Source organism: Corvus brachyrhynchos, unplaced genomic scaffold, assembly GCF_000691975.1.
Source record: "Corvus brachyrhynchos isolate BGI_N302 unplaced genomic scaffold, ASM69197v1 scaffold80, whole genome shotgun sequence".
Taxonomy (NCBI): Eukaryota; Metazoa; Chordata; class Aves; order Passeriformes; family Corvidae; genus Corvus; species Corvus brachyrhynchos.
Genome location: NW_008236769.1, coordinates 5,064,372 through 5,085,371, shown reverse-complemented (window position 1 = coordinate 5,085,371; position 21,000 = coordinate 5,064,372). Strand labels below are relative to the sequence as shown.

Here is a 21,000-nt window from a genome sequence, read left to right as displayed (position 1 = left end):
CTTTAGGACTGACTTTTCAATCATACATAATTATTTTGACTCTGAATTTCTGTTTTGGTAATAAAAGTATGCTGAATCTGAAAACTACCAGAAATATTAAATGGTGTGCATCTGTGGAGAAAAAAAAAAGAGCCTTTGTCATAGCCTTTCCTTCCAACTCAAATGGAAGGCATTTCTGTAGGTGTAATGGAATCTTTCACTCGTTGTAGAACAGAGTTCTTCCCCACAGCATGCAGCAGAATCATTGTTTCACATTAACATTTTTATATAAAGGCACAGGTTATTTGACTAGTCATTTTCTGGAAGTATTTTTAGAAATGTTAAAATATGTTTGAATGCATAAATATACTACTTTGGATTTTTCCCCCTTTATAGGTGTGTCCTTTTCATTTGAAGCTGATGGTAGCAACAAAATGAGTTTAATGACCTCGGGGAAAGTATCCAACAGTGTCTCTTGGGCAGTTGGAGAAAAAGGAATCCCCTTAATTCCTCCGGTATCTCAGCAAAACACAGGCATTCCAAGGTAATAAGATAAGAATTTTCAGTGATTCATGGGAAACTGGTTATATTAGTATTTTAAAAAAATGCACTTTCATAGTCAAGAATTTTCATTATCTTTTTCCTTAAATTTAGATGCTTTACTCTCTGCTATAACCCTCTGCTGATAACTTAGGGTACATATTTGTGATAAATATCTTTTTGTTAGAAATTTTACCTTTAACATATTATTTCTAGACAGCATCAAAGTTCAATTCAAGCTGATTAATTCAATTTTATGATTTTCTAATAGAAAGTGAATATATTGTTAAGGAACCTTCCTGTAATCATTTTGCTAAGAGCAGAAACTCCAGCTCTTTCTTATCTGGAGTGCATTTGGAGAAGCTATATAATTTGCCCTGAGGCTGAAAGTTGGTTATTGTAGATTATTTGTCCATTCTGTTGCTTTTGTATAATTCCATAAAGTCAAGGAGATGATACATAAAGGCTGCTTTTGTAATGTCCTTAGGTACCTTCACTGTAAACCATTAAGAGTTTTCCCATACTCATTAATATTGAGCAAGTATTAATACTTCTTCCAGCTGATCAGTTTGCCAGCTTTTTATTTATTTAGAGGCTAGACATTGGCTTACAAATCACTCTCTTACTATTGTTGACCAAGCTGCAGCCATTCAAGTATTTTGCTGATCAACATACCAGTATTCTGCTGACTTCAGTGAGACTAGAATAACTTGAGATTAAAATCTAAAGATGCATTCCCAATGGCTAACTTTAAACTCTGGAGACTAATCACTGTAATAAATGGAAAAATGAAGACTTTCAGAAGGAAGTTATCTGTGAAATACTCTTCTCTGAAACACCTTCTGGTTGAACAGCTCTCTGTGGTTTTCCATTGTCTGTTGGGAAGGTTGGAGACAGATTTTCGTGACTAATGTTAGCTTTTGCTACCCATGAGCTTTTTAGCACAATTGTGATTCGGGTGGCATTTGTTCAAGACTGGTGCCTAAAGATAAACTTGATGTTACTGCTTTATCTGCTGCTCCAGTAACTGCTGGATATTTGGCTGATTCTAACCAAGCACAAGACAGATCTGTAAGTTTTTAAAGGTTTCTTGAAAATACTCAAGTAAATAGAGAACAAAGACTCAAACTAGCATCCCTAGCAAGAGAAGGGGCAGCATCCACTCCTGTGGTATTTGGCTAATAACTCACTTGTCCTGGTGTTTTGGGCTTACGTGTCAAGGTTTGAGTAGCAGGGGGGCTTCAGAGGTGACTTCTGTGAGAAGCCAGAAGCCTGGTGATCAGGGCAGTGTACAAATGGCCTCCAGACTACCTACCATGCTTCCTTTCTTGAGAATACAAGAAAGTGAGCAGGAGCATCCAGAGGATAAAGATTTGGGACTTCTTACAGGAAGGACCATAAGCAGTGCTGCATCACAAGAGAGAAGGCTGCAAGGGTTTCCCAAGCACAGGCAGTGTCCTCTTCAGCCACCATGCAGTCTGGACATGACAGGCAGAGCAGAGTGCTGGCAGCGGTCCCAGACATGATGAGAGGATGGTTCAGGCCCCAGGGTCTATGCAGAAACAGCAAGGAGGGGCAGAGATGAGGGCTACAATGCAGGTCTGAAAGCACCATCCAGGAGACAGGTCCAAGACAGGAGCTAAGATAAGCACTAGCAAGGACTGTATGTTTTAGAAGTTCTTTGTCAAAACTTTTATGTTACCTTCCACAGTGTGAGGCAGTTTATCTTCTTACTTGCTAGTATGCAATGTGGAATAGTGTAGGTGTATCAGAAATGTATCAATAAGCACCTTATTACTTTGTATAAAAGTTGTCTTCCACCAGCTCCTTCATATTTCACCTTGACTTTGCAATTGATCATTCCCTCAGTTCCATAGCTACAACTAAGAACTGTGTACTGGAATTTACTATTCAGGTTGTGGGGAGCTTTTTGGGTTTTTCTAAGATTGTTTTAAATACTTTCTTTAGATTGCTAAATCAAATGTGGTTTAGGTGTAAGTTCTGTCAATTGTCTTTTTAGTGCTTTAAAAAATATCGATGCTATTGCATCCATCGGTACATCTGGCTTAACTGATATGAAGAAACTAGCTAAGTGGGCAGCTGAAGCAAAACTCGATCCAAATGACCCAAACAATGCAGCTCTGATGCAGCTGATCATGGTAAGTGATGTTTACAGAGGTGAAGGGCTAATGCAGCTGTTAAACTCCCGGTCACCAGGATCTCCCCAGGCAATCTGCATGCATGCCAGGGAGGTAGCAGCATTTGAATTTGTGATGGACATACTTGTGTGAATGTTAAGAAGCAAAATATCTACTAAAATATGATTTATTAATCCATATAGTAGTGGGTTGTTTACATATTAATGAATATGATTTATTAATCCATTCACTAGTGGCAAAAAATAGGTAGAAGGGAATGTGCCTACAGATCAGTAATAAATTAAAAACAAAATACAGATTTTGTGTTTGTTTTTTCCTTAAAGTGCAGGGGAATTTCCAATGAGCTTGTGTGGTACTAAATAAAAAGCTGCTCATTAGTGAGGATTGCACAAAGAGATTGTAGGTGTTGTAGAAGCTTCAACTTTTCTAAACAACAAATTGAGGAGCTATTTACATAGCTGCTTAATTTACATGGCTGTTTATTTACATAGCTGTTTAATTTACATAGCTATTTACAAAGCTGAAGTTCTGTAAATGGATCTCCTTTACAGTACAGCTTCCTAGGTTACTCTGACATTTTACAGTTTTCATACTCTCTAATCTTTTGTTTATGATACAAGGAAATAGAATTTTATTGTATTCTGTAACATATAATCTCATATGCTTTGCTCAGCAAAACCCAACTATAAAATACTTGATGTTTCAGTCTGTGTGATCCATTTTTATTGCTTTTGCTTAAAATGAACATTCTTGCAATATGCATGTACAACTTAGAAAAGCTGTTTTATAGATTTTTGTCACTCTGTATGAAAAGGTTAATATTTTTGTTACTAATTTAGATTACTACAAGCGGAGAGGCACATGTTCCTGATTTCTTCAGATTGGAACAGTTGCAGCAAGAATTTAATTTTGTTTCTGATGAGGAGTTTAATAGATCAAAAAGATTCCGACTCTTGCAGCTCAGAAACGAGGAGGTGACAGAATTCCGAAACTATAAGCAAGTCCCTTTACATGAACGAGAAATCAGTGAGAAAATCTTCCAGGTAGAATGTTTTCTGAAATACTTCTTTTCTAGTTTAAGTGCTTAGAATATTCGACTTGCAGTTACGTTAAGTGGTCCTTTAAAGAATGTAAAGCTATGGTGACATGAAAAAAATGAGAATTTCAGTCCTTCAGTCTTTTCTAGTGTTATTTCATCTAGTTGAAATAGCTTCCTTCCAGGGCAATATTTCCACAGCTACAGTGTGTTAAGAGGTAAATAACACAGAAACACTGCTGTAGACACAAATGTTATAAAATAGTTTTTGTTAAAGTTGAGAGACTTTTTTTTTAAAACTGATTTCAGATATAGGAAGGTAATTCAGAGATAATTCAGGCTTAGGCTTATTAGCTTTTGAGCTCTTTTTGAGGGGACTGTTAGAAGCAATGACTCTAACAAGAATTAAAATCTTTTTTTGTTTCATTAGAGCCTATGTTACAGATATTTCTGTTTTAGTATGTTGCTCCAATTACCTTACTCTGTCCTTGCCTGTCTGTTAATTACCTTATTGAAATGCAATGTGTGCATTTTTTTTTATTTGGGTTATACTTCAATTATTTTTATCTCAACTCTGTTATTAGTGTAAAGTCATGCATTTTTTTGTTCTTAGCAATTCGTGTAGCTAAGGAGCATTTTAGCGTGTTCATTGCCTTAGCAGGATCAGAATCATCTCAGATTCTGGCAACTGCTGTCTCATCCCTTCTTCTTCTGACATAGATTTATTTGAAAAACTCCTTTCTTCCTTTCTATTGGATGATATGTTTTTAAAAAATATATTTATTAATGCACTCATATCTGTCTTTTTGCAATAAATATTATTAATTTTTACATTTGAGGTTAGTTTTTTATCTTTTATTTAAAGACGTACCACATCTTTGGTATACCTTTCTGATCCAGTTTATTTTGTGGACTATTTTCATTCATTTCATGTTACCATTCAAAATTTGAAAACCATAGTTGAAGAATTATTTTGATGGGGGTTGTTGATTTTTTTCCATTAAGGTTAAATTGGATAAACCCATGATTACCCATTCCAAGTTTATTTTATATGCTGTGGTCTTCAAAACTAAGTTTCAAGTGATACTGTATTTCCTAGTTGGTTTACTAGCTATTTGGCAAAAAAGTCTGTAAATTCGTAGAATCATGGAAATACTATTTGGAAAATACTGTCTGGAGATCATCTGATCCTGCTTTCTACTGAAGTGGTGGTACTGTTGCCAGCACTAGATGAGGTCAGCTGTTTATTTGTCTAGCCAAGTCTTGAAACCTCTAAATGGGAGACTCCACTGCATTTTAGGATAACCTGTTCGAGTGCTTCGCTATCCTTCCAGAGATTTTTCAAAAAAAGAAAAAAAAGTCACGTCCAACCTGAGCCTTCCAAGTTGTATTTAATGGCTGCTTTCCCTTGTTGTACTGTCTGGAACTAGAGAGACAATTTTGGCACCTTGTTCTTTGTAACTGCCCCTCGAAAAGTTGTGGGCAGATACTGCATTGCTCATTAATCTCTTCTTCACCAGACTGATGAATTTGAACACCTTGCCCAGTGCAAGAAAGACTCTGAAATACTGGAATAAGTCCAGTAGAGAGCTACCAGAATATGTGCCGGGCTGAAGCACATGACCCACAAGGAGAGGCAGAAAGGACTAAGGTGGTTTTTGCCTAAGCAGGCAAGGCTGAGGGGGTTTCTTACTGCATCCTTCAGGTACCCAGCAGTGCAGAGAAAACAGAGATTCATCTTAGAGGTGAGATGATGATAGATACAAGTTGCTCTAAGAGACATTCCAGTTAAATATAATGAAAACATTTTTCACAAAGAACGGTATTCAAGTTCTAGAATGTATTGTCCATCAAGTTTGTAGAATTGCCATCTCTAGAGATACTGAAAATGAAACTGTCCAAGGCCCTGAGCATTCTGATTGGAGTTGTTCCGACTCTGAGAGTTCGGATCAGATGACCACCAGTAGTCTATTCAAACTGAAATTATTCTAAGATTCTAACCTCTTCTTGTAGGTCATGTTCTGTAGGCCTCTGCCTGTCTTAGTAGCACTTTAGTGGATCCCATCCAGTGTCTCCACCTGCCTCTTGAACCGGCAGCTGCAAACTGGCTGCAGTATTTCATGTATGTCCCCTCAAGTGTCAGGCTGGAGACAGGAGTCAGGCTGCTAATTTCCCTTTGTCTGTAGGACATGCTGATCCTTATGTATCCTATGGTTTGCCTTTTGCCAAAAGAACACGTCTTTGGTTGTCATTAAACCCACATTTATTTCTGTAGGGCTGTGCCGGTGCATGAAATTATTCCACCCTCAATACAGAATTTTGCCTTTATTGAGGCTTCAGTTGTCACAGTCTTAAGTTAGCAAGAGCCCTCTGAACTATGGTTCAGCCACTCATATTAACCACTCTTCCTAATCATGTATCCTTGGCTAAATTGCTGGCGGTGCGTTGAGTTTCCTCATCCAGGTCATTTGTGAAAAAACTGAATAATGCTGGCCTATAATCAATTCCAGGGGCACTTTGCTATTTAGAGCACACTAACTAGACATTGAGCTGTTCATCCTTACTGTTAGAGCTCAGACCTGAAGATTAATTTTACTGAGTACTTTTACATAACTAGCTGTGGTTCTAAAGCCAGTGTGATTTGCAGACTGCCATTAAACCTGCAGATCCTGGGAGGTCCTCTTGACTTGTAAGTTCTGGTTTTTGCTTGGAAGCTGAGTGTCAGCTCTAGCCTTTTCTTAATTTATAAGCCACTTTCCTAAACTCGTGAATAAAAGTTGCATCTGTAAGTAGAGCTTTCCCTGTAGTCCATCAGAATAGTAACCACAACCCTGAGAGATATCCCATCAACATACTTCTCCCCAAGAACCAAGTGCAGTTCTACTCACCAAGTGAGTTTTACACCCTATGAAAAGTAGTTACTAATTATTTGGAAAAGTACTTACTAGTATTAAAACACAGTTCAGACCATCTTCCAAGAATACTGCGTCATTTCTGCTTATAAAATACTCTTCCTGTTGAAGCTGCAATAAGTGACTCCACTTCCAGTTCAAATGGAATTTCAGTTTATAGCAGCAGGTCAAAGTTCAGCTTTAAAAGAAGAGAGGGAAATCTTCAAGTTATTTGTTGTAATTTAAACCACATGAATCTTGTAACTGAATGGAATTCTTGTCTCTATTTCTCTATTCATGGAAGTTTAGCATATATTGTATAAACTAGCATTAAAAATAGCTTTTCAAACTTCTCGCATCTGCTGTGGTTTGCTGTGGTCCATACATTGTTATTAATGAAATACTTAGCATTTTTCTTATATGTGATAAAGCACTGAACATATATTGAATCACAAACTGTAATAAATACCTTTAGGACTATGAGAAGAGAGTGAAAGAGAGGGATGTGATTGACAGCAAAAATTACCTAGATGCACACAGAGCAGTTGTTGCCAACTACCTACAGAAGGTAAGATGCTAAATATATGGACCCACCATATTCCTGTAGGCCGTATGTTGCTTCTGTACTTGGGTACTTTATTTCCATGAATACTAAAACCTGATTCATCTCTAAATACGACCTACAGACATCTTTAAAATTCCAAGTTAGGCCTGAAACTGGTGTAACTGAACAAATGGAGGTCTGTGTTATATAATGCTATTGAGAAAGATGCAATATACAAAATGACCAGCCATTCTGGATATTTCTGTCAGTTCTGTAAATTCTTCTTTGCTCCGGTGTCCCAGAGATTTGTACTGTTGAGTCCCAGGAATTCAGTGATTTCTCTCTCCTCCCTGTTTTCCTTGTTGTAGGCTGTGATGCTAAGAACTTAATTATCTCCATGAAAGCAGCCTGAATCACTTCTAAAAATCATTTAATGTAATACGCAGTGTCTTGTCCTGCAGCCTGAGGCAGAGGGCATATTTTCCATCACATTTACCTTCATTGTGGTATTAGAGTAACATCTTCCCCTTACATTGATTTAATTTATTCTTCTAGTTTTCATTACATTAAGATAATATTCTCTTTAATCCTTAGGGAAAAAGAAGGAAAACATTCATCATCTAACCAAGAAAAGTTTGCAATTTCAGATTGGCAGAGTAGCAAGTGCAAAACATGGCTACCAGTTTCTTACCAGTTGTGTAAATATCAAAAAATGTATCAAATTCTAGCCTGCCAGCAAAACATGAAGTATGATGATAAGGTTGAATTAAAGTAGGACAAAACAAATTGTTGGTTAGAAAGAATACTTCATGAAAGAACCATAGAGAAAAAAATGTTTAAATCTTCCAGGCAAGTGCCAAAGTCCAGATTCAGTATGATAGTATAAAAAAATTATTTTTGACAAAGCTGTCATATCTTTGTCAGCCCCGTATGTTTTGCATGGCATTGAACATATGGGTTTTGTAGCACACTGAGTAGTAGTGAAGTAGTACAGAATAGCATACATTATAGTACCTTTGTTTGCCTCTTTTCATAGATTAAATACAAGTATTTATTTTAAAACAGCTTTTCACTTTTATAAATTGTCAGATGGGCTAGAAAATTAGATTGCTCATATCAGAACTAAAATTCAGTTCACTCTGAAATGTGATCTTTGTATGTGTATCGCTTCTGATGTTGTACTAGCACAGAGTATAAAGGCATTACTAGCATTAGTGGTAGGAAAAAAGGACAAAGGCAATATTCTTTCAGTCTGCTTCCACACAGTTGTTGGGAGAAGAGGGAAGACTTTCATCTTTGTGCTTCACTCTACGACCTCAGCAAAGAAATGAAAGGAACTAAGAATTTTAAACATTTATTTGGAATCACAGTATTTGTAATACAGGTTTCATCAGTTCTGTAGTCCAGAGAATTTCTTTGATCCACATAACCAGTACCATATAGATTTCTCTACAACCTTTTTTGCAACTTCATTTAGATACTGAAAAGAGATGTCTGTTAGTGTCATTTATTGTTGTAATTGTTTCTGATGGTAGGTTGTAAGCAGATGAAGACATAATTTTTTGATTGTATGTTTTCATATATTCGTCTATGAATCTAGCCAGTATGTTTCTAGAGAAGCATTATATTGGTAAAATGAGATGCTTTTACATTCTAAAGAAATGGCTGGTGGGAAGGAATTTTTTCTTCAACTGTGACCCTCTTAGAATTGGGAAAAATGAAGAATTTGTATGTGGATGTTCTGTTTGTGTTTAACAGACAGAATGCAAATATTGGCAGTGGTTTGGATTAGAAATGCACTTTTGTCTCTTCTCCCTCCCCATTCACAGGTTCGAGAATCAGTAATCAACCGTTTCCTCATAGCAAAACACCATTTCATTCTCTCTGACCTTGTCAATGAAGAGGAGATTCCAAGCCTGGGGTATGAGAGCTATCCTTATTTTTTGCAAATAAAAAAATTAATGTAAAACCACCAGCTTTTTTTATTTCTCTTTTGCAGAGTGTGTTGATGTGACACACTGATGTGATTTTGTGTTTAGTATAATAGATAAACTTCCAATCACTGTGTATACCTGTGCCAGTACAATGTATTGATAAACAAAGTGTGTAAAAACTTTTTTAAGAAAAAGTCTGCTTTTGACAGAAATAAAGTGACAGTGTGTAAATAAGATTTAACAGGATATAATGCATTTCTGATGAGCTGATCATTGTCCAGCTGGTGCCAGATTGAATATTTCCAATTATCAGGCAAGTGTCAGAGTTAGTATCATTAGTACTGGTTCTGTAGGTGATGCCTACTTACAGCCAGTGCCTATACCCTGCAAATAATGTGCAGTAGAGTTTTAACTGTCATTTTCTTTATTTTACTTCCCATGTACTTCTGATGCTGAATGTTGTCATATGCTGTTTATGTTCAAAAAAGATACCGAGTTTGGAAATTACTGCTTTTTTCTTCTAAGATTATTGTTTCATTTATTACTTGAGCATTTTCTTTGGATTTTTGTTTCAAATCCCATACCTGTCGATTTTCACATGTATCAGTCATCACAACATAGATGACTCTGCTCACTTAAAATCTGTGTAAGTAAACAAGTTGTGCAAGTTATTTTTTTCTTTCATGTAGAAGTTGCTTCTGTTCACTATAAACAAAGCACCCTTGTAATACAGTCGAAGTGTTTTTCAGCCAGCTGTATAAATCTAAACAGTCCCATCTGCTGGAGATACAGAGACTTGCTCTCTTACAAAAGACTTCATGCTTAGTTTTAGTTGATGTTTTCACATCACAGTAGAGAAAAATCTGAACAGGACTACAATTAGCTTTTTGTTTAAAATAAGATGCTTCATTTGTATTTTCTCATCATGAATCCTAATTCGTATTGGATTCTATTTGCAAAGTTTTATGGTTACTGAATTCCAAATAAACAGTGGTTTGTTTAATATTTACTTAGTGAGATATTTCAGTAACTCATGATTTTGTTTTATTTTAAAAGTAATTACTGAGGGGGATTTATTATATATAAGGAAGAAATGCCATCGACTATCAGGTTTTAAATGTGATTTTTGAATGTCTGCAGTTGATATCAATGATGTAAACATTACACACATCTGCATAAACAAAACATACATCTTCATTTTCTTGTTTTCCTATTTGTTTTCTTTTTTCCTTTGGTTCTGCTTTGCCTTGGGTTATAAGTTCTGAGGGTCCCGGGTATGTTGTGGTATATTGATTCTGCTTCCTTTCTGTAGCCTCTTGTTCAGTGTACATAGCTGTGTAGTTAGATGCTTTGCCTCTTCTGTACAGAGGTTATCGTAATCTCCTAGATCCCTTGTTTACAGCACTGTAGTTTAGATCTATCTTGAAGCTGTGTAATTGTCTTGTTTGCATCTTACACAGTTTTGGGGAAAAAACACCCAAAATAGCCGAACTTTTTTGCACATTGAAGTTATAATTCCTGAAATATAAGACAGAACTGGATTGTGCAGTGCTAAACAATTGCAACATTTTGACATTTCAGAGAGTTTTGTTTGGCACTAGCAGGAGCAAATATTTCCTTTTTATGTTAGTGCATAATTTTCATGTGTCACGGTAACACTAGAATGCTGGATTCTATGCAAAGCTGACTAAATATCTGGTTTATGATTATTAGTATTTTGGGACTCAGCCTCTTTAAACTGGCAGAGCCAAAACGACCGTTAAGGCCAAGAAGAAAAGAAAGGAAGAAGGTCACAGCACAGAATTTATCAGATGGAGACATCAAACTGTTAGTGAACATCATTAGAGCCTATGATATTCCAGTGAGAAAACCAGTGATGAGGTATGTTTAAATGCTTGTTTCCAGTACAGATTCATTTTCTGTCTTCTGCTGTTTTGAGGATGGATGAAGGAACGGATGTTGCAATGCAGCCATGTGTGTTGTTTTGATTCTCATAATAAAAACATACGTATATACATTTATCTTTTTATTAATGATGATAAAGAACTGATATTTTGTGAGTTTGTAGATTAATATAATAGTTTTTCAGTAGCTGTGAAATTCAAGACATGTTTTACCAGAAACTGTCTGAAAGATAAGTTACAGCTTTGACAGCATTGTAACCCTGGTAATATCAGATGAATTATACCTTCAGCTAGCCTCTTGATAAAACTCAGGGAAATTTTATTTCATAGTATTTTAATTAAATACCAAAACCAAATATTAAAAAATCCAGTTCTTCATTGTAGGATACTGTATTTTCCTCCTGAGTGTAGCATGTTGGTCTTCTTCTTGATGAACTATTTAAGTTAATAGTCCGAGCCTAATGTGGCTCTAATTTTAAAGGTGGCCTTTCCATTCAGGCACATTAAGACAATGCCTGCACTGCATGATGGTGGGTCATGTAGAGACACTGAACAGTCTGTTTCAGTTCCAGAAGCAATTATTAGTGCAGTGTTCTCTCTCTCTCCCCTCAAATGAATACACCTTGCATTTAATTCAGAGGTATTTCCAAGCTGGCCAGTTACAGAATTTAGCATCATCAGCTGTTCTATCTCTTACTGTATTACAGGTTCTGTTGCTCCTGTTAATAAGTTGATACTGAGAAAAGCAATTCATTGACAGGAAAAAGAAGATTAAAAATTCAAGCTGCTTCTACATGAATAGTTACTCTTTTATAGTCTGTAATGTGATGTTATCACAAAAAAAGTTATGTGGATGTACTATAAAAATAAATGTTTTAACATTTATTTTCTTTTACTTCACACATGGGTCGACAAAACTGTAGTATTCATATGGATTCTTCTTTGCCATAGAGGCTGTGCCTGAATACCATGAGATCTACACTGTTCACAAATTCTGCAGGGATTCAGCTACTTGAACTTAAAAACCTGTAGCTCAAAGAGATTGTGTGGGGTAGGCAAAAAAAAGTCTGCAGTTGATAAGCTCTTCAGAAAAGAGAGCCTCCGGGCACAAAGTACTCTTCTGCAACGAGGCTTGTAAGAAGTATATACTCGGTAGCCCTTTCTGGCATTTTATTTGTGTTATTTGATCAAATAAATATCTTCCAAAGCTTAAAATTGTAACAAAACCATCGGGAGTATTTCCAGAATTCTGTATGGCTATTAGAGAATGTGAGGGATTCATATTTTGTAATGAATTTTCTGTCTTCCCTGGTTGTTGTCTGTTTCCTCTTGCAGCAAACTTCAACAGCCATCGAAATCTTCAAGGTCCTTTAACGAGATGTTTGCAGCCTCTCCGTCAGCTCAAAGCCCACCTAATAGCCCAGATTGGGCATTCAACCAGGTATATTACAAAATGGACATTTTCTGTGAAGCTGTGAGCATTCCTCTTTTCCACAGACAGTAGCATTCACCCTCGGAAACATACCTTATTGGCAAGGTTGCCTTGCCCACTCCTTGATCTCCAAAAAGAGAGTAAAGCTGCAAAAGGTTCAGAGAAGGTGATGTCAGATACATGGAACAGCTACTGCCCAGTGAAAAATAGTGGGGCTTTCAGCCAGAACACCCGTAACTGCAAGTGGAGGAGAAGGAATATGGTAGAAAGTCACAAAATCACAAATCATGTAGACACTGGATAGGGATTGACTCCTTCCTGGCACTACAAGTACAAATGTGAGTGATGGGCAAAGGAAGCTGGTAGGAGTTAGATTCAAAACCAAGCTTCAAAAGAAGGTTGTGGTTCTTCATTCAGCAGCTGGTTGGTGCCCAGAGAACTCGCTTACATGTATTGCGGATGAAAGAGGTTTGTTTGTGCTGAAGTGGGTATTAAACAAGTATTTGGAAGAGTGATCCATTGGGAGTTACTTAATAGAAAAATCATTACAAACTTAGAAAAGTCTTTCATCTGAAAATGTTTGAGGTCTGGGAGAGTAATAGGAGAAAATATCATCTATGCTTGCTCAGTTCTTCTGTATATGTTGGCTGCTGGCTGTTTTCACTTTGGGTCCAGTACACTCGTAGTCTAAACCAGCACAGCCATTCTTATGGCTGACACTAAAACTACAATTGCTTGCTATTTAGAACTAAATTCAGCATCCTTCTGAATGAAGATGAAAGACCTTCAGGGTTTTTTCCTCGTTTTCTTATGATTTTCCTTCAAAATTACAGCTTTTTGAAATGTAGAAAAGGTTCTGGCATATGCATTTGAATGTTAATGAAGGCATTTTTAATCACATTAGGGGTTTGTTTTATCTAAATGAAGTTGCTTATCTGGCATAGGAACCAGTTTCAGGGACAGCCAGGATTGTAGCTGTAGGCTTCTTGGATTACAGATAAGAGGATACGAGTGCACTTTTTTCCACTGGTGGCTGGATCACATGTTCTGTTTCAGTTACTTTCCTTGATTAGATAGCCTGTGGCTTTTTCATTCTCAGGAGAAAATGTGGTTTTGTCAGTGTATATAAATACGTCAAGTATTCTGAGTACACATAAACTTTTGGAAATGGTAGTGTATAAAATATTTTTAAAAGCTTCATAAATGCTTAGAAGCCCATGAAATGCAATATTTAAGGTGTATAAAGTTATATCTGGGCTGGACCAGCCTGATCACCAGAAATTATATTTTTCTAAATACATTAAATGTGTAATTTAATGTGCTCTTATGAATTTCCACAGAGGTCTGTTTCCTTTGTTTCGATACCTGTTTATAGGTTTTGGTCCGTCCTTTTGTAGAAGTTTCTTTTCAGCGAACAGTCTGCCGGACAACAACAGCAGAAGGTCCAAGCCCCAGCTGGAATGAGGAACTTGAGCTTCCATTTAGGTATGGCAAAATGAAACCAAATTATTTCTGATTAATAATAACTTAATTTGAGCATGCAAATTTATCCACATTTTCCTGTACTGTTCAAATCACTTTTTTGATTTCTTTAACCTCTTCAGAGCTCCTGATGGTGACTACAGCACCCACAGTTTGCAGTCAGTAAAAGACGAAGTCTTCATTAATGTTTTTGATGAAGTACTTCATGATGCTGTAGAGGTGAGTTCATAATTGAAGGACACTGTACATTACAGAATATTGTGAGCTTTTTGAAGTTGACAGAACAAGACTTTTCCATGTAGTAACTTTCCCCCTCTTGTCCTTCTCTCTTCTCTCTTTTATCATTCCTTATGATTTTATATCTAGTCAATACTGCAAGGTTGTAGAGGGAGAAATTTTTACAGTGCTAATCTTTGTACAAATTCAGCTTGTACCACGTAAAATGCTGCTAGAGTTGAACACATGTATGTAGTATGCTTTACTGATATTTAATGGAATTGGTGATCCTAAAATTGAGAGGCATCATGAATTGTAATCTGAATTCTGTTCTTAACCTTAATCAGAACTTTTTACTTCATTCCATATGAGTGATCCAGTTCTTGTATTTTTTACTAACTATTTTGTTACACTTTGTCTCATCTTGTTTTACAAGCTCTTTGGTGAAAAAATAAAAAAACCCCAAACCGTCTATTGGTTGTATGCATTAATTGATTCGAATGAGACAAAAATTGCAAGTACTAGTAACAAGAAATTTTTGTAAGCTCTCAGTGTGGGCATAACTCCTTCCCCTGTTGAATCCAATCAAAGCTTTCCTAGTCAATTCAGCATATACAAAAATAGCAGCACTCAAAAATCTTGAAAACATAACCCAAAAATAAATAATGCACACACTTCACTGAGAACAGAATTCTGTCCTCAAAACTGAAATGATACTTGATGAAGCAGAAGGAAGAAAGCTACACTCTTGAAATTTGGATGTCATTCTAGAGATTTTTTTCTTAAAATAAGTTCTGGGCTGATCATACAAGATTTGGAAATCTCTGATAGGCAGTACACATGAAAACAGTTTTTCCATTTCACAGGGTTTAGTTAGATTTTCATACCATTTTAACTTCAAAAAGCTTTACTAAATACAAGTAAAATACTGCATTAGAAGACCAGAGCTTCATTTACTTTGTCTGAGAAGACTCTTGTGGACTCCTTGTCAGACTTTTTAAGTTCTCTATCACAGGTTATAGAGGACTTGAACCCTCAAGTGCAAGCACATTGTATCATGGACTGTGATGTGCTTATGTTTTCAGCATCTGGTGTGCCTGAAAGGTGTGCAGAATAATTCTGCTGCACTAATAATGGAACTGATACTTACAGAAAATTTTTAATACAGAATTTTTATTAATGCCTTGATTAAATTGTTGATTGAATTAAAGGAAGTGAAGCTGTCTTATAAAGTGTTTTGTTGGGCAACTTTTTAATAGGATGATCGTGAAAGAGGAAGTGAAATCCACACTCGTATTGAGAGACACTGGCTGGGATGTGTTAAGATTCCATTTACTACCATATATTTTCAAGCAAGGGTAAGTGATTTTACTTGAAGTAAAATACAGAACTGAGAATGGAAAAGGGCTGGAAATGGAATGTCAGATTTAATTATATTCTTTGTAATTGTTAGTTTATTTTTATGGAATTGTTTGAAGATGTCTTTGAAACCACTGGGATTTTTTGGACAGATTTGGTGAGTATTTGCCAGTAAGTTCAAGGTTTTGAAGGGAGAAGTGATAAACAAAATGTACTCAACAGTGACAGTGCAGCCTGGCTTCCTTCAGTAGCAAGGTTAAAAGCACAGATTTTTAAGACGCAGTGGCTTTTGAGGTCTCTAGTACTGCACAACTCTGATAGATGAACTAGGAATAGAATCACCTAGGTAGGTGAGGAAATCTGACCAAACATTTTTTTCCACACTTCTCATGAATCACCAGATTTTCACCTTTGCCTCTCCCAATCCCTTCTTTCTTCTATTTTTAGAACTTTTAAAGGGAAGCTTTCTTCAAGAAATAGCAACAGTTAGTCATGGGAGTAATAGTAAAACATGCACTTCTTCACAGAGGAAAGACTTTTTTTGTCCAGCCGCTCATCCTGGACTTAGTATAAGGAAACTAATTCTTTCCATTGATAGTCCTATTCCATTGTAATAGTGCTGTGGGACTTCCTCTGCGTGGCAGGTGCTTTTATGTGTAGATCAAATCATCTTCTCACAAATGTCAGAATCTTCATGAAGTAAGAAACTGAGACATCAGTTGCATTCCTAACAACACATTCATTTGCTCTTTTCTGGCTGTATGGGGCACTTCTCAGAACCTTAAGGACTTCAAGAGCCTCCCAGATTCTTTGGGTGGAGGGTAAATCTAGAGGAGTCTCATTTAAGTGCAGTGCTTGGTGATCAAAGTGGTTTTCTTGGGCTGTCTGCAAGGCGTAACAGAAAGTAATTGTCGTGGGATTCAGGAAAGCATGGGATTCTTTTCATTGCTGAGGAATTTTGGACAGTGTATGTCTAACCAGGCTTAGTCCACTTGTTTCTGCTAGATCATTAATAATATGCTCTCTTCAGCTTGGGAGGTTAATCAGTTAATTTATCTCTTTGAGGGTTGTGGTTCCCCATATAATGAAGCTTACACTGATTTTAAAGAAGGTGTAAGTAGTAAGGTCTGACCTTCTTTTCATGAGTCCTTGGCCATCCTGTGCAGACAATGTCACGTAATGTGACCACCATTGCTATAGGTCAACAAACAAGAAACGACAAGATCCGATGCTCATTTTTAGGGAATTGTTCCATGTTGAATGAATGAAATTCACCTGAGAAGTGTGAGATTTAATGGGCAGACTTAACATTTTAACAGACTGCTTACCAATACGTATTGAAGGACACAACCACCATCCACAATCCATCTCTAAGGATTTCCCATACTGATGTCAGCCTCTGTTCTTCATACTTCTTCTTGGTCTTTCTGTTGTAGAACCAGAGTAGCTCCAGAATTCCTGTCAGATACATTTCTGACTCCTTTGAGGAGGTGTTGGAGTTTGTGATTGCCTAAGCATAGTGTGAGTGCTTGTATAGATCTTTCCAGCAGTAGAGATTCTTTGCACTTGAACAGGATTTCATATGGAATTTGAAAAAGCCTGATCAGCATAGTGGTTGTATCAAGGTGCATCTAGCAATTAAATTTCAGTAGCAAATGAAGCATTTTATCATCCTGTTCTAATATACTGCAGCAGAAATTTTGAGTGATATATTTAGTTTTCTCCTCATCAAAACTTAATTTTGTTCTTAAATGTTTGATGAGCCATGCCAGTGAGTCATCTGTTCATTTTCCACATCCACTGAAGATACCCTTTCTGGTGGCAGTTGCCTTAACTGTGTCTGAATCAGGAGCTTAATTTTTTTCTCCTAAAACTGGGTACCTTCACTGTTGAAACCTGCCCAAGCAAGTGTGCAGCCTGCCATCTCTTGTCTCACCCAGCCCTTCAGAAAGACCTTATTCTCTGTTTGTGGTGGCAGGGGGAGCTGCAAAGGGCTGGTGAGTCTGTCAGGGTACTTCCGTGGGGAAGCTGGAAAAATGGGCCCAGTTCCAGTTCCACCCAAGAAGCATCAGTAGGTTCTGCATGGAATGGGGTTCCATCACTGAGATGCTGGAAATCATTCCCATGTCACTCATAGGCAAAGACCCCTTGGTCTGCTCCTGCCTTGAGAAGCACAGTCCTGCAACCCGTATTTTGCCAATTTTTCATTTTTCCAGGTAAATAGAGCTATGTAGAGTTTGCTGTTTGAAAGAAAAATAGTGAAAGGCTGGCACTCTTTTCTTTCTCTGTGAACTAGTGTATATGATTTCCATTTTATTGAATATTAGTGTTCATAATATGCAAGAGAGGCTGAAATCAAGTTGTGATTAATATATTTAACAATATGATATCTCGTGTTTTCCCCACAGTTAATCAACATAAATATCATATTCTCTCATTTTATTATTTTGTAGCTTAAAATAACAATCAAAAGAAGAAAATATGTGGACACAAGTAGCAAATTTATGTGAGAGGGAACTTCTGCTTTAAATGAGAAATATTTCTCTATATCTATTGTAGATTGATGGTACATTTAAGGTCAATATTCCTCCAGTCCTTCTTGGCTACAGCAAAGAAAAGAACCTGGGAATGGAGAGAGGTTATGATTCTGTGCAAAATCTGAGCGAGGGCTCATATATAACACTGTTTATTACCACTGAACCACAGCTCATCCCCGGAGAGTCTGTCAGAGAGAAGGTAACTAATCAGTAATTCATCAAACTCTTGCTCATTGTTTCCAGTGGTGCAGTTCTTGAGATGCATATTAATAGGTCTCCTTAGAGTACCAAAGCAGATGAATGCAAGTACAGGACCTTCATACAAATTCGGAGTGGTTTATTTCAGATTTTTTATCTCAGTTCAATTTAATTAGATGCACCATTAAGTGAGATGTGCACTTAATGCATGAGAAATAACTTTGCTCAGTATCTAATTTTAGTCTTAAGAGAAAGCAAATTTGCATTCATATCTGTGAGCAGGTAGTTTTTCCCTGTACTTTTGTAAACAGCAAAGCATTCATGTGAGTATTTGTGAACAGTGAACAAACAGGAGATGGCAGGTGCAAAGAGTATTTTCTTGCTTCTGTGTTTATACTGTTCAAATGAGCATTTATTATTTATGGCTTCACGCATGCCTCCAGATCTTGAAGATAATTTTTAAACAGCAGCTGCTATTTTTTTCAGTTTCATTAGTAAACCAGAAGTGCCATAGACTAACAACAATAGTTGTTACAATTCTTTGCTGCAGCTCTCCAGATGCAACACATGCACTTATTATAGAAAGCGTTTGCCGTAAAATGAAAATAACTAACTAAATAATTTGCCATCCTTTCTTCCTATTCCTGGCCTGCAGATAATTTGAAATGCTTGTGTAGTGTTTTAGGATGCTAAGCATAATTTTACTTTAATTTTATTATATCTTTTTTGTTTCTTTACTTATTTTTCCTCTCTTTTCTGCTGTCCTTCCTGAACCTCTATATAGATGAATGAAATGCTTAAGAAGGTACAATATTAACAAATCAGTTGAGATATTCGTGTTGTTCCCAGGTTAAGATTTAGCTTGGGGTTGTGCCATTCAGCAACCTTTTTGCAGTTTGTGTTACTTGACCGTGACATAGTAATTGTTTATTTGCCAGTAATACTTGCAGTAAATTGCTGTATTTAAATTTATAATGTGCCAGAGGCTGTACTTTTCTGCTGTTAATTGTGGTTGAGAAGAATCACCACTGTGTGCCTTCTCTGCTATCTTGGTGGTCTAGCTGCAGGCCAGTGCCCAGCTGTTCCACCTCAGGTTAGTTTGAGAAGAGTAACAAATGACAAAAGTGGCTTATTTTAAACAAAAATATTATGAAGGATGAACTTTAATTGTCTGCACCACTAGAAGTATACAAGGAATTCTAAGTAGATAATTTTGACCAATCCTAATACCTTTAAAAGATGACATCTTTTAAAGGTAACATGACAAAATAATTGTCATTGTTATATAATTAATATGTGCTTTTGAGTCCTACACTTGCTTCTGAAAAATCTCATTTAAAAAATATGGAAATTTTAGACACTTCTGAATTAAAAGGATTCATCTGAAAATCACTTGAACCTTCTCTGCAAATATTTTGGCATTGAGCAGAGTTGTTGCAGTATTATTTATATAATAATCACTGGGATTTTATGCATGATGTCAATTGTGGTTTTAATGGAGTGCTATGGGAATAGCACATACGATTAGTACCTAACCATAATTGTTTCCTTTTGACTTAATATGTGGTGTTACATCCTTATCCCCACAGTGTTACTTGGCCATAACTTTCACTGCATTTTTCAGTGCTTTAATAAAGCCAGCTTATACATATAGATCATTATGGGCACTCATAAGTAAATGCAAATTACGTGATTTTCCATTGCCTTGACCTTTCTTACATGTCTGTAAGTAAAACTTTTTACTACAAGGCAAGTTAAAAATGCTATTAGGAAAGAATTTAACACTCTTTTTATTGTCCTCTAAGTGGTGAAATATGGCCAAATATAGTAAAGGCTTAAGTCCAAACTATAAATAAAACCGCTTTTGTATAAATTCTACTGTCTTTTGAAGTTTGATACCCAAGAAGATGAGAAACTGCTCCAGGCAGCAGAAAAATATGAAGCTGAATGTACATCAAAGTTTCCAACCCGCCAGTGCCTAACAACTGTAATTGACCTTGATGGGAAAACAGTTTTTATTACCAGATATATCAAACCTCTGAATCCACCACAGGAGCTTCTTGATGCCATCCCAAATAGATCTCAAACAGCAGCAGTAAGTACTGAGAAAAGCTTGTAAAGTCTCTGGGATACAGCTTTCAAGATGTTTGTTTGTTTGCCTGTGCATGTGCACATAAGCAAATCCCAGCTTTGTGTCTCTCCTGTACAGCTACACCTTTTGCAAAGGAAAAACTACAGTTCAAAATAAAGTAGAGTGACTATGTGTAATACACGGTAAATCCAACTGTAATGATACTGTAAAATATTATTTGTCTTCTCAGGGGAAAAAAGTAAATATATTAATGAGTATTGTCCTTTAAAAGACAAAGAATTATGCCAAACCTCAATGGCAGTAAATCATATCAGTCTTTGATACAAGTTCTAAAATGAGCTAATGTTACGATCCAGTTTAAACCCAGAAAAGCAAAGAAAGCTAAGTCTCTGTGCGTAAACCGGAAAGAACTTAGAAGGTTCAAAATATTCCCAGAAATGAGATTAAAACCAAACGAGGTTAGATGTTGATGCCAAAAAATGGATGTATTTTATTTAACAGTAAAAGAGGCAAAGAGAAGGGAAGAGAAAAGAAAGAAAGAAATGGAAAAAAGAAGTGTGCGTGGGGGATGGGGGAACAGGGAGAGGTGACAGGGGTTAGGTGGAAGCATCCAAGGGTCCCAACGACGTCTCATTGCTCCCCTCCATCTGCTCTGCTGGGGTGAGGGTCCCCCGTCGCTGCCGGGGCCACACCCCCC

The 21,000-nt window shown here is 36.7% G+C and overlaps 1 protein-coding gene across 6 annotated transcripts in view; it reads left to right on the top strand.

The window, feature by feature from the left end:
• LOC103625595 (complement C1q tumor necrosis factor-related protein 7) overlaps window positions 1-21,000 on the top strand; it is a 100,643-nt gene that overhangs the window by 71,393 nt on the left and 8,250 nt on the right. For 4 of the 6 annotated variants that reach the window (XM_017727601.1, XM_017727606.1, XM_017727605.1 and 1 more), the window contains 14 exons: window positions 376-523; window positions 2,540-2,678; window positions 3,518-3,721; window positions 7,081-7,173; window positions 8,979-9,070; window positions 10,343-10,357; window positions 10,797-10,964; window positions 12,323-12,428; window positions 13,795-13,904; window positions 14,024-14,120; window positions 15,377-15,475; window positions 18,036-18,212; window positions 18,996-19,016; window positions 20,103-20,306. In XM_017727601.1, the coding sequence (XP_017583090.1) occupies window positions 376-523; window positions 2,540-2,678; window positions 3,518-3,721; window positions 7,081-7,173; window positions 8,979-9,070; window positions 10,343-10,357; window positions 10,797-10,964; window positions 12,323-12,428; window positions 13,795-13,904; window positions 14,024-14,120; window positions 15,377-15,475; window positions 18,036-18,212; window positions 18,996-19,016; window positions 20,103-20,306 (1,673 nt within the window). The remainder of the gene's footprint in view (window positions 1-375; window positions 524-2,539; window positions 2,679-3,517; window positions 3,722-7,080; window positions 7,174-8,978; window positions 9,071-10,342; window positions 10,358-10,796; window positions 10,965-12,322; window positions 12,429-13,794; window positions 13,905-14,023; window positions 14,121-15,376; window positions 15,476-18,035; window positions 18,213-18,995; window positions 19,017-20,102; window positions 20,307-21,000) is intronic. The other 2 variants (XM_017727602.1, XM_017727603.1) reach the window with 2 other exon arrangements.